Source organism: Monodon monoceros, unplaced genomic scaffold, assembly GCF_005190385.1.
Source record: "Monodon monoceros isolate NGI ecotype Baffin Bay Population unplaced genomic scaffold, NGI_Narwhal_1 Super_Scaffold_3, whole genome shotgun sequence".
NCBI lineage: Eukaryota > Metazoa > Chordata > Mammalia > Artiodactyla > Monodontidae > Monodon > Monodon monoceros.
In genome coordinates this window covers 63,741,564-63,754,702 of record NW_021703780.1, presented here as the reverse complement: position 1 = coordinate 63,754,702, position 13,139 = coordinate 63,741,564, and the positions used below count along the sequence as shown (strand labels likewise).

The 13,139-nt window shown below is 45.9% G+C and overlaps 1 protein-coding gene across 1 annotated transcript in view; it reads left to right on the top strand.

Moving 5' to 3' along the window:
* SLC25A20 (solute carrier family 25 member 20) overlaps nucleotides 1–10,674 on the top strand; it is a 31,853-nt gene extending 21,179 nt beyond the window's left edge. The window contains exons 5-9 of the mRNA XM_029243977.1: nucleotides 7,084–7,201; nucleotides 7,886–7,958; nucleotides 8,332–8,441; nucleotides 9,280–9,404; nucleotides 9,819–10,674. Coding sequence (XP_029099810.1) covers nucleotides 7,084–7,201; nucleotides 7,886–7,958; nucleotides 8,332–8,441; nucleotides 9,280–9,404; nucleotides 9,819–9,881 — 489 coding nt within the window. The 3' untranslated portion in view covers nucleotides 9,882–10,674. The remainder of the gene's footprint in view (nucleotides 1–7,083; nucleotides 7,202–7,885; nucleotides 7,959–8,331; nucleotides 8,442–9,279; nucleotides 9,405–9,818) is intronic.
* The last annotated feature ends 2,465 nt before the right edge of the window (nucleotides 10,675–13,139 follow it).

Here is a 13,139-nt window from a genome sequence, read left to right as displayed (position 1 = left end):
TTCTTTCTTTTCTTTCTTTCTTTCTTTCTTTCTTTCTTTCTTTCTTTCTTTCTTTCTTTCTTTCTCTCTTTCTTTCTCTCTCTCTCTCTCTCTCTCTCTCTCTCTCTCTGTCGGGTCTTAGTTGCAGCATGCAGGATGTTTTAGTTGTGGCATGAAAACTCTTAGTTGTGGCATGTGGGATCTAGTTCCCTGACCAGGGGTCGAACCAGGCCCCCTGTATTGAGAGCATGGAGTCTTAGCCACTGGACCACCAGGGAAGTCCCAGTTCAGTGTGTTTTCTAATTTCCTTTGAGACTTCCTTTTTTGATTACTTAGGAGAGTGTTCAGTTTTCAAGTGTTGGAGATTATTGATTTCTAGTTTGAGTCCATTGTGATTGGAAAACATATTCTGTATTATTTACATTCTTTTAAATTTCTTGAGGTTTATGGCCTTGGATATGGTTTATCCTGGTCCATGTTCCATGGGCATTTGAAAAGAGTGTGTGTTCTGCTGTCATTTGGTGGAGTAATCTATAAATGTCGATTATATCCTGTTGGTTGATGGTGTTGTTGAGTTCTTCTCTATCCTTGATTTTCTGTCTAGTTGTTCTACCTATTTGTTGATGGAGGAATTTGAAATCTCCAACTGTAATTGTGAGTTTGTTTGTTTCTTCTTTCAGTTCTATCAGTTTTGCTTCACATAGTTTGCAGCTTTTTTTGTATAATGTATACACATTTAGGATTGCTATGTCTTCTTGGTGGATTGGCCCTTTTACCACTATGTAATGTCCCTCATATTACCATTATATAATATCCCATATTTTTGCTTACTATGTTCTTCCTTCCTTCCTGGTGTTCCAGGGTTCCTTCTTTTAGAGTTTCTTTTCTATTTAAAGAACTTCCTTTAGCCATTCTTTTGGGGAAGGTCTGTGAATGACAAAGTCTCTCAGTTTTCCTTCATCTAAGAATGCCTCATTTCCCCTTTATTCCTGAAGAATATTTTCACTTGACGTAGGGTTCTGGGATTACAGTTCTTTTCTCTTTCTTTCTTTCTTTCTTTCTTTCTTTCTTTCTTTCTTTCTTTCTCTCTCTCTTTCTCTCTTTCTCTCTCTCTCTCTTTCTCTCTCTCTCTCTCTCTCTCTCTTTCTTTCTTTTCTTTCTTTAGTTGCGTTGGGTCTTCGTTGCTGCATGTGGGCTTTCTCTAGTTTCGTCACTGGGGGGCTTCTCTTCATGCGGCCTTCTCATTGCAGTGGTTTCTCTTGTTGTGGAGCTTGGGCTTTAGGCACACGGGCTTCAGTAGTTGTGGCACGTGAGCTCAGTAGTTGTGGCTCACGGGCTCTAGAGCGCAGGCTCAGTAGTTGTGGCACATGGGCTTAGTTGCTCTGCAGCATGTGGGATCTTCCCGGACCAGGGCTTGAACCTGTGTCCCCTGCATTGGCAGGCGGATTCTTAACCACTGCACCACCAGGGAAGTCCCCACTGAGCTTTTTATTTCGGTTGTATTTTTCTTTTTTTTTTTTTGCAGTATGCGGGCCTCTCACTGTTGTGGCCTCTCCTGTTGCGGAGCACAGGCTCCAGACTCGCAGGCTCAGCGGCCATGGCTCACGGGCCTAGCCGCTCTGCGGCATGTGGGATCTTCCCGGACCGGGGCACGAACCCGTGTCCCCTGCATTGGCAGGCGGACTCTCAACCACTGCGCCACCAGGGAAGCCCTCGGTTGTATTTTTCAATTCTAAAACTTCCACTTGGTTCTTCCTCATATCTTCTGTTTCTGTGCTGATATTTTATTTATTTGCTGTGGTTTTCTAATTTTTTTAATCTGTTTCAAGCATATTAATAATTACTCGTTGAAGGATTTTTACAATGGCTGGTTTAAAATCTTTGTCAGATAATTCTAACATCTCTGTCATCTTGGTATTGGCATCTATTGCTTCTTTTTTCTTTCAGTTTGAGATCTTCCTGGGTTTGGACATGTTGTGTGATTTCCAATTGGAACCCGGATATTTGCATACTTTATTGAGATTCTGGATCCTATTTAATCTTTCCATTTTAGTTGGCTTTCTTTGACACCACTCCAGTAGGAAGGGAGGGATGCTGCCTCATTACTGCCAAGTGGAAGTGGAAGTCTAGGTGACCCACTCGACCTCTGTTGACACTTGAGGGTGGGGCACTTCTTTTTACTGCTGGGTGGATGTGGGAGTTCCAGTGTCTCTACTGACACCACGGGACAGGAGGGTGATGGTTACAGGCTCTCAGGGATGAAAGTCCTTATTCTGTACTTGGCCTTTTCTGACTCCACCCAGGTAGCATATTGGGTACCTTGTTACAGCCCTGCGAAGGTGGAAGTCTGGGCTCCCCACAGGGTCTTTGCTGGTGTGGAAGAGGGTGAGGCCACAGTTTTCTATGGTGTATGGCTGGAGTAGAGTGTTTTTTGTCTGAAGATTTTCTGTCTTTCTAGGCTGTTCCTTTTCTGGTCCTTTGTCTAGAGAATGCAGGCTTTTTTTGAGGCTTCTTTTTGATCTGTGCTTGTTGGTATTCCTGGATTGCCAGTTTCTTCTGCTTTAAGTCTGAGATATATCAAAAAAGAAAATCCAGGGGGCTTCCCTGGTGGCGCAGTGGTTGAGAGACCGCCTGCCAATCCAGGGGACACGGGTTTGTGCCCCATTCCGGGAAGATCCCACATTCTGTGGACTGGCTGGGCCCGTGAGCCATGGCCGCTGAGCCTGCGCATCCGGAGCCTGTGCTCCACAACGGGAGAGGCCAAAACAGTGAGAGGCCCGTGTACCGCAAAAAAAAAAAAAAAAAAAAAAAAAAAAAAAAATCCAGGGTACTCACCACTATGTCATTGCTTAAGTCCCAAGGTCCCTAGCCAGTCTGCTTCTTCTCTGTAAACTTTCAGAGTCCTCTTTAAAACAAATAATGTCTAGAGTTTTTTGTTGTACTTAGCAGGAGGATTGGGAAAATACTTCTTAGATGTCTGTATATTGATTTTGAGTTAGGGACTGTTTGTTTTCAGTAGCCTTGTCCCTTAGTCTTTTCCATCATGTCTTCTTCCATCTCTTTTATGCCTGAAGTCCTTTTCTGCTCCTAGATGAGACAGTCCCCATCCATATTCTTCCCTTGCACTCCTCCATTCTGCTGGGTTACTACTTTGTGACTCTCTTCTCTTCTCAAACCCCTACCCTCTCAGGAGATGACCTGCTTTTTAAAATTATTATTATTAATTAATTAATTTATTTTTGTCTGCGTTGAGTCTTCGTTGCTGTGCATGGGCTTTCTCTAGTTGCGGCAAGTGGGGGCTACTCTTCGTTGCAGTGTGCAGGCTTCTCATTGCGGTGGCTTCTCTTGTTGCAGAGCATGGGCTCTAGGTGTGCGGGCTTCAGTAGTTGTGGCATGCGGGCTCAGTAGTTGTGGCTCATGGGCTCTAGAGTGCAGGCTCAGTAGTTGTGGTGCACAGGCTTAGTTGCTCCACGGCATGTGGGATCTTCCTGGACCAGGGCTCGAACCCGTGTCCCCTGCATTGGCAGGTGGATTCTTAACCACTGCACCACCAGGGAAGTCCCCTGGCTTTCTACTTCACTGAGAAAACTGAAATCGCCAGAAGAGGACTTTACCAGATGCCCTCCACTGCCTCCACTCACTCACTGGCATCTAACTACATTTGTGGCTGCCTGGTTATTTCCACCATGAATGGCCCATGCTTCTGTTTGACCCCACATCCTATCCCCTCTTGCCCATCCAGAGACCTTGCTTCAACAGTTCTTCTTTCTCTCTCCTTGAGCATCAGTTTTTGCTCTCCAATGGATTGTTCTCTTCAGCAATAAAAGCGTAAACATTCTTGTATTTTCACCTTAAAAATACAAACTTCTCTCTATTTTACCTTCCACATCTATTTCTGTGCTTCCTGTCTTTGCTCCCCTTTACATCAAAATTCTTTGAAAAAGTTTTCTGTTTTTTTCCTACTCTTTGTCTCTAGTCCCCCTTCTCTAATTGTCAAACGCACATCAGACTGGCTTTTGCCTCACAACTCCAACAAAAGTACTTTTGTCAAGATCACCAGTGACCTTTTTTTAAAAAAAAAAAAAATTTATTTATTTATTTATTTATTTATTTTTGGCTGCGTCAGGTCTTAGTTGCAGTGTGCGGGCTCTTTGTTACGGCACATGGGCTTCTCTCTAGTTGCAGCAGGTGGGCTTAGTTGCCCCGTGGCATGTGGGATCTTAGTTCCCCAACCAGGGATCGAACCCACGTCCCCTGCACTGGAAGGCAGATTCTTAACCACTGGACCACCAGAGACGTCCCACCAGTGACTTTTACACTAAATCCAATGTTCAGTTCTTGGGCCTGGACATTGATCCATCTTGATCCATAAACAGAATTGGACTCAGCTGGTCCCCCATCTTCCTTGAAGATCTATCTTCACTTGGCTTCTCTCCTGACTTTCCTCCTACCTACTTGGTTGCTCCTTTTTTATGTCCGTTGTTGGTTTATCCTCATCTTCTCAATCTTTTAATGTTCATGTGCACAAGGCTCAGTCATGTTACACTCATCTTGTTGATGATTTCTTCTTGTCTCATGACTTTTAGACACCATCTGTATAATAATGATTTTCCAGTTTATGTCTCCAAGTCAGACTTTTCCTGAACTCTGGACTAGTTTATCCAACATTTCCGTTGGATGCTAGTAGGCACCTCAGAGTCACCATGTGCAAAACTGAACTCCTGGTCTTCCTCAATACCTGCTTTATCTACAACCTTCTGTAGCTCGGTTGGTGGCAATACCATCTATCTAGTTGTTCAGCCCTAAAACCCAGGAGTTCTCCTAGATTGTACACTTTATCTCACTGTACATATCCCATTTGTTGAACAGTTAAGCTGGCTTTCAAAATATCACAAATCTATCCTGTCCCATCACCTCCATTGCAACTACATTGCTTCAGGTCACCTTCAGCACTGGCCTGGATGACTGTGAGGGCCTCCTCACTTGTTTCCCTGCTTACAGTCTATACCACACATAAGTGAGAAAATTCTGTTAATATGTCAATTCCATGCCCAGTCCTCTTTGGCCCCCCAGGTCACTGTGAGTCAGCTCCAGCATCCTCTGATAACATGGGCCTCTGTGCCATTCCTCAGATACACCAGGCTCACATGTGCTGGGATCATCTGGGGAAGTTATATTTAAAAAAAAAAAAATTGATACTCAATTGACATTGTCTTAAATTTATTATTTTTAGAAAAATTGACATCTTCCTGATTGAAAACTTTTCCTAACAGAACTATGACTCTCTCTTTATTTACCTCTTCTTTTATGTCCCTTGGAAAGGTTTTAGAGTTTTATTTATGCAAATCCTATTGCTTGATGCACATATATTTTATTGCTTTTTTTTTCTTTTCCTAAGAACATTCTTTATTCCTTAAACAAGTCACACCTCCTGTGATTTCATTGGAAAAACAGAAACTGGAAGAAGTATTTCTGTAACTTTATCAGAGGAACACAGATCAATGTATTTAAAGGAATGCTTAACTTGAGTTTAGACATGTAAATCAGTTTAGGAGACATTGTGTACTATCTAGCGTATTCAAGTTTTGCTACTTGAAAGTTGACTATGAATTGATTTTTCTACCTTAATTTAACTAATAAATTTCTAGTTATACTTACTATATTCCTGGCAAGGGGCTAGAGATATCATGATCAACAAGGCCACGTTTTTGCTCTTGGGAATCTCATAGACTTGATTTTCTTCTCCAGTACAAGCCAAGCTCTATAAAAAGAGCTAGTTTAAGACATTGCAGATTTCATGAAGGTAGGCACTCACTTTAAAGAATAGCCTTTAAAACTCTTGAGTCCACGCAACTATTTTTCTTGTACTCATTGAAGTTATTACGTACCTAATAAAAAATACCGAGACGTTGCACAGTAAGGAATATTTCACCTAAATATGCAATATTAAACCAATGAACATGGACTGTCATATTTCTAGCATTATGGAGAGTTCTGGGTTAGGTGCAGGTGCCCCTTCAAGAAAACTTGATTTTTTTTTTTTTTTTTTTTTTGCTGTTCGCGGGCCTCTCACTGTTGTGGCCTCTCCTGTTGCGGAGCACAGACTCCGACGCGCAGGCTCAGCGGCCATGGCTCACGGGCCTAGCCGCTCTGCAGCATGTGGGATCTTCCCAGACTGGGGCACGAACCCGTGTCCCCGGCATCGGCAGGCGGACTCTCAACCACTGCGCCACCAGGGAAGCCCTGGAGTATAATTCTTTATTGCTATTAGAATGGGATTCTTTTCCATTAGTTTTCAACTAGTTATTGTTTGTATGTACAAAAATGTATTGGACTTATATATTTATTTTGTATGTGTTTCTCCTTGGAACTATTAAATCTGAACTCTCTTTCCAGCTTTAACTACTCTTTGGTTGATGCCCTTGTATGTTCGGATTCCTCTTGACTCTGTATTTGCTGTGGATCCTACATGGGGCTGTCTTTCTCTCAGATCTTTTGTGGGATACCTCCTGCCTGCCCTCAGGCTCTTGGCTCTTAGGCCCTGGAGCCCAGAGGCTAGGATAGGGGGCCTCTCCTTGGCCCTCTCCTGGCTCTACACAGGACCTCTATCCAGGCATTTAGAGCTCTGAATACAATTTCCAGTACACCTTCTTTTAACCAAGCTTCATGATCAGTTAGAGCTTGGAGTGGATTTAGTAGTTAATGGATATTTGTTGAAGGAATAAGTGATTGACTGAAGTATTTGTCTCCTCCTTTCTAGACTGCCAACTAGCTTTTTTTATTTTTCCAACTAGCTTTATTGGGAATGCTCTTGTATTTGGGAACTTATTTTTCAACATATTTTCCATCTCCTCTGTTGATTTTTTTTTTCTAGTCAATTTGTTTATATTTTGTCATATATTCACCTAGCCTTATTTCATAGTAACTTCCACCAATATTGTACATTCTAAATAACTATCGATTTGACAATGATAGTTATATTATTTCATTGGTCTAATGCATAATGACCACTCCCACACTCACTATGTAATCTTCTGTAACCTGCTAGGTTTGTTGACTTTGATGTTGCTGTTGCTGACTTGATGACTCTTTCCTCTCTCTCAGATTCAAGCTTCTTCAGGGGAGACCAAGTATACTGGTGCCTTGGACTGTGCAAAGAAGCTATACAAGGAGGCTGGGATCCGAGGCATCTACAAGGGGACTGTGCTCACCCTCATGCGAGGTAACCTTTGAGGCCCTCCATCTGAGGTGATTTGCCACAGAGGGTCTTGCCTGGATCTTCCGACAAGCCTTGGCACCATACATGCCACAGCTCTGACAGGGCTGGCACTGTGTGTCCTGGTTTTAGGCCATCTTACCTCTGGCCAGCATGGACACACATGAGGATGGGGGGACCCTCCATCCTTCTGATAGGCTGGCCGTCAAGGATGGAAATCATGAGCTTGGCAGTCGGAGGGGAGTAGCAAGTGGAAATCGTGGCTGGAGGGATGAGTGGGAAGAAAGAATGACTTAGGAGCAGTGGAGCTCTTTTTGGCTTGAGAGGCATGTCCTGTTGGGGTGGCAATAGAAGAGGCAGAGACAGCTCTACCCTTGTCCTGAGATGACAGCTTGGAGGAAGGCCAGATGTTAGCTCGTTTATAACTGCTTGGAGTGGGCATATTAGTGGGGACCACTCAGAGGGCCTTTGAAGATGAAATAATGTCATGCATGTTAGCGCTCACTCACACCAGTGCTCGCCCCAGAGCAGCATCTGATCACTGCAAAGTGATTATTGCAAATAGGAAGTGCTGCTGAGGAGCTTCTCAGGAAACCTTCAAGGGTCCAAAGCCAAGCTTGGTTCTTCTAAGATCAGGAAATCTGCGAGAATTTTATATCATTTAATTTACCTCTTTATTGACACTAACAGATATTCCAGCCAGTGGGATGTATTTCATGACATATGAATGGCTGAAAAATATCTTTACTCCAGAGGAAAAGAGGTGAGGAGAACAGAATAACTTAGAAGCCACTTTGCCCAATCATGGGTAGGTTGCCATTTCCTGTTAGTGGATCTGAAGGCAGAAGTGGGACTTGCTTCTGTCTCCATGTCCACTTTCCTATTGTTGCTGCTGAGGCCCAGCTAATACTAATACCCTTTACCCTGTGCCTCACCCGGTGGAGGAAGTGTTTGAAACAAGTGCATGAAACCTCCTTCAACGAGTGGCAGCTACCATGTCACAGGAGCTTTGGCCTTGGACCTCCTCCCTCCAGCCAGTTTCTCCCTCTCTGTGGCTGCCCTGTCTGCACAGGAGGGACGGTCTGAACACCACTCTCACAGCTTTTGTCTGACTGGGGCTGTTTGGTATTCTGCAGTGTCAATGAGCTCAGTGTGCCTCGGATCCTGGTGGCTGGGGGCATCGCAGGGATCTTCAACTGGGCTGTGGCAATCCCTCCAGACGTGCTCAAGTCCCGCTTCCAGACTGGTTAGTAGAGGAGAGTGGGGTAGATGGGGTTGGAGTGGGTCCCAGAACTGGCTGCCCCTGTGGTACAGAGTTCTTAAGGCCTTAGGGATACTCAATCTCCACAGTAGCACTCAGCATCTCTCTGGCCAACATTCTCCCTTGCAGTCATTTGTGTTCTAGGAATGCTAGACTCATTTTCTTTTTTTTTTGCAGTACGCGGGCCTCTCACTGCTGTGGCCTCTCCCGTTGTGGAGCACAGGCTCCGGACGTGCAGGCTCAGCGGCCATGGCTCACGGGCCTAGCTGCTCCGCGGCATGTGGGATCTTCCCGGACCGGGGCACGAACCCGTGTCCCCTGCATCAGCAGGCAGACTGTCAACCACTGCGCCACCAGGGAAGCCCCTAGACTCATTTTCTTGTCAGCCTAAACATAAAATAAGTGAGAGAAGGACTTCCCTGGCAGTCCAGTGGTTAAGACTCCTCGCTTCCACTGCAGGAGGCACACGTTCAGTCCCTGGTCAGGGAACTAAGATCCCACATGCCGTGCAGTGTGGCCCAAAAAAAGAAAAATAGTAGAGAAGAAGTCAAATCAACCTTCCTTCCCTCACATGAGCAGAAGGACTGTTTCATTCTTCATTCCCTTCTCCACTCCCTTGGCACCAGTAATCCAGACATTTGTATCTGTTTGTCCCAAGGTGAACTGTGTTGTCTGTGGACTGGTCCCAGATGACCTGCAAAGTGTCCTCTCGCTGGTGCTGTGGCCCTGCAGGAAGACTTGACTACAATATTGTCCCCATGTAGGTCACCATGGTCAGGTCAGGAAGCTTCCTGAAGCCTTAACAGTTGCTTTCTGCCCACAGCACCTCCTGGGAAATATCCTAATGGCTTCAGAGATGTGCTGAGGGAGCTGATCCGGAATGAAGGAATCACATCCTTGTATAAGGGGTTCAATGCAGTGATGATCCGAGCCTTCCCAGCCAATGCGGTGAGTGACTGGCAGGGGCTGTGCTTTCCCTTTGGGGCTCAGAGCAGGGTGCAGGTGGGCTGACTTTTGCTTACTTCTGGGATTGAATTGGGGGCTCAGTTTTTCCACATCCCACCCTCAGTCAGAGCCTCCTTATTTGTTCCCTTTCCTGAAACTGTCAGGAAGATTTGCCTTTGTGATCCTCTGAGGTGAGGAGCTTTGATTTCCTGGCCTGGCCATCAGAAGTGGGCAGTTGTGGGACATGCATTTTCTTTCCCTTTTAGGAATGAGAAAGCATAGCTTGATTCCGTGACCTGAGGTGGGAGATTAGGAAGGGATTTTGGTCCTGACAGGGCCAGTCAAGCACAGTGCTGGGGTCTCTGTGAATAGTCACAACTCCTGTTGGCTTTTCTCTTCCTTCCAACCCCTTCTCAGGCCTGTTTCCTTGGCTTTGAAGTTGCCATGAAGTTCCTTAATTGGGCCATGCCCAACTTGTGAGGCTGAAGGCTGCTCAAGGCTTCAGGATGCTGGAAGCTGTCATCGAGGAGGAACAGTGGGCAGGACTAGGCTGTCCTGAAGTGTGAGGGGAGGGGCATGGTGGGATGTGAGCTCTGTGCACGGACTCAAAATGGTTGAGACCATTGTTTTAATGACATCCTCTTCCTGGTATAATTTGCCATTTTGCAACTTGAATCCACTCTAGTCAATTTAAGGTAACTCATGAGGATTTGGAGATGGAGTAAGTAGCTTCTAGACCAGATACTGTCTGTGGCCAGAATGCTGTCTACTAGTTGACCACTGGCCCTACTACACCCAAAATACTCCTTGAGAAAGAGGGAATCTCAGCCTCTCACTGTAGACACAATGCATGTTTTCAGCCGTCTGACCAGGAACTGGGGCCTTCTTTGATCCCTAGCCAGGAACACTCACCAGATTTCCAGGGTATCATCTAATCCTGGCCTGCACATGGGAATGTGGACTTGAGGCCCACATCTGTCTGTCCAAGTAGACTGAGCAAATGTGCCTAGGGGTAGATAGCCTGTTAACAGTCAGGTTTTTTTTTTTTTTAATGCATGCAAGTAATCAAAATTAAAACTAGAGTAGCCTAATTTCCAGGAGTAGGTGGAGAGCTTTCCCTCCTACACAGTGAGGAGGAGAATTTTGAACCGACAGTCCCAGCTTGCTAGGATAAGTGAGAAAGCCCAGGGTGTAGGAAGGCTCTTTTTGCACACTCTTTTCTCATGAGAGCACCCTATTTTAACAGGAAATAATAAATATTGTTTCTAATTTTTGCATTGTGTGAAATTTTTTTCTTTTGATTCTGGGTCATTTCAGCAAGCAGCCTCTGTGGCCTTGGTGGAGGCTGTTAGGGATCCAGTATCCTTCCCTGGTTCTTCAGGCAGGGGTTCTAGCAAGAGAAAGAGGAGGAAGTTTTGGCCAGCCCAGCCTTCCCTGACTGCCCCAGCTCCAGCTGCTGGAGGGTGAGGTGGGGTGGGGTGGGATGGGGCAACGTGATTGGTAACTGTTCCCATAGCTCTCAGTGCAAGCCTGGCATGCAGGCCCCCACAGGGCCGAGCCTGAAGCCCATCCCTTCATTCCTTCACCTCTCTGCCCTCAGCCATGGGTGTCTTAGCTAACGGATGGAGAGTCAATTGTTCTAAAAGGCCAAAAGCAATCCTGAGTTTTCATACGTCCTTTGGGGTCACTGTGGGATCTGATGTCTGGAATTACTAATCAGGCTGATGATGATGACCAGGTGCAGCTGGAGGAGGTGAGGGAGTCATAATGGAGAGTCACAAGCTAGTCTGTCCTTGGCTGCGGGAGGGAGAGGCTACCAGAGCTGGGCTTCTCTGGTGTTGTTCCATCTGGCAGTCACAGTTCTGGCACTTCCCGCCTCACTGCAGCTGCACAGAGATCCTTGGACTTTGGCTTTAGAGCTATCACTCAGTGTAAATGGGTGAGAGGGGAAGGGACCCACCCCCATCTGGGAGTGGGTGTGGCCAACCTGGCTGGAAGCTGAAGATTTGGTGGTTTAAGGAAGGAGAATTTATTTCTGGGAAGATATTTCTGGATGATGGTCAAGTAAAAAAATAACAATTTTAGGGATGAAAATTGTGTGCACTCTGCCTGGGAAGATTAATTCAGTGTTATGCTTTTCCCCTCTCATGCTGCAGGATATCTTTGTTTAATCTCTCACTGATTTGGAGATGGCCACGTATGTGTCTCCTGGAGCTCTTCTAGGCACTGCCCAGTCCTTGAGACAGTCCTGAAACCTCGGCCTTTTCCCAGGAGCTCCTCTGAGTGCATTTGCATTCTAACCAAATGCCAGCCATTCCCATGGCTCAGGATCACTTTTACAGTCTCTGCTTCTGGATAATTTACCCTTTGAAACAGCTTCCATTTTAAAATGGAATATTTGGATTCCTTGATATTAGTGGTAGTAAATTCTTCTACTCCTTTGGGTATTCAATAGATGTTAAGTCAAATAAGGAAGTGCCTGGAGGCATATTTGTGAAGGGAGCAGAGCAGATGGTGAGTAACTCCCTCCTGGCTGGCACTTTCTGTTTATGATGCACTTTGAAATGCCACCTGTTCCTGATATATCTCTTCTCTCCCTGACTGGGGGTATGGGTAGGGGAGAGATTGGGGCCCTCCCAAGCAATTTCTCGGACTGTCACAGTCAGCCTTAAGTAGAAGCCAGTGATTGTTACAACAACCAGCCAGTGATAACAGCCTCATCCAGGCACAAAGAAGAGTATGATCGCGTCAAAGGTAAAGGACAGAGGGCAGGTTGTTTTAACCTATTAGAAGCAATAGTAGCACCATTTCTGCTGTAAGGTCATAGCATCTCTACCCACAGTTCTTTCACCACAATTCTTTTGAGGCTAGAACCCCTTATTCGTTTTCCAGCCGCTTCATGGATTCATTCTCATCTCTTTACCCCATGTAACTCAGTGTTTAATGGGTAGTGATTTATACCCCCATTTTCAGATGTGGAAGCCAAAGCTCAGACAGGGTAAACTGATCTACCAAGATCATTGGCAAATTGATAACAGAGTGTGGACAATAGAGTGGTGTCTGGGTGTCCACAGGCCTGAAGAAAGGCTTGTGATGCTATCAGAGGCTGTCCTCAGACTGCTTGACCTAAACTCCAAGAGGCCTGTCTGTACTGTAGGGTCAAAGCCCAGGCAGCTGGCCTGTGAGTCAGGCTAGGGGTGGCACACAGAGTTCCAACAGGCACTGGGAAGGCCCCAGGGCCAAGTGCTCGCTGAGTGCTCCTTTTTCTGCTTTCTTTGCTCTAGTCAGCATGCAGGCCTGTAGCTCTCCAGCCAGGCTCTCCCTTGCTTCCCAGGTTCTGTTCTTGCCCTGAGATGTCTAGAGGCAGACGCTAGGTCCACTGCAGAGAGTGACACTTTCTCAGGACGGTGTCCCAGGGAGGGGCTGGCTCTTAGGTGCAGAAATAGGCAGCCCAGGAATTAACTGCTCCCTTGAGCATGGACGCTTGTTAAAATAACTGGACCAAAGGCAGTGGCCTCATGGGGGCAGCATTATGAAGGCTGAAATACGGCTTGGGTTAGGGCAAAGGAAATATAGCCCACTTCCCCACTCCCCCCTGTCCACTAGAGGCTAATGGACGCTTCTAAGGCAAGATAGAAACTGATGGTGGTACATAATAAACATCCTGGTAGGACTGGACCAGGGAGCTGGCATGTAGAGGTGGTCAGATGACCAACAAGTCTCAGGAGATGGGTGGGG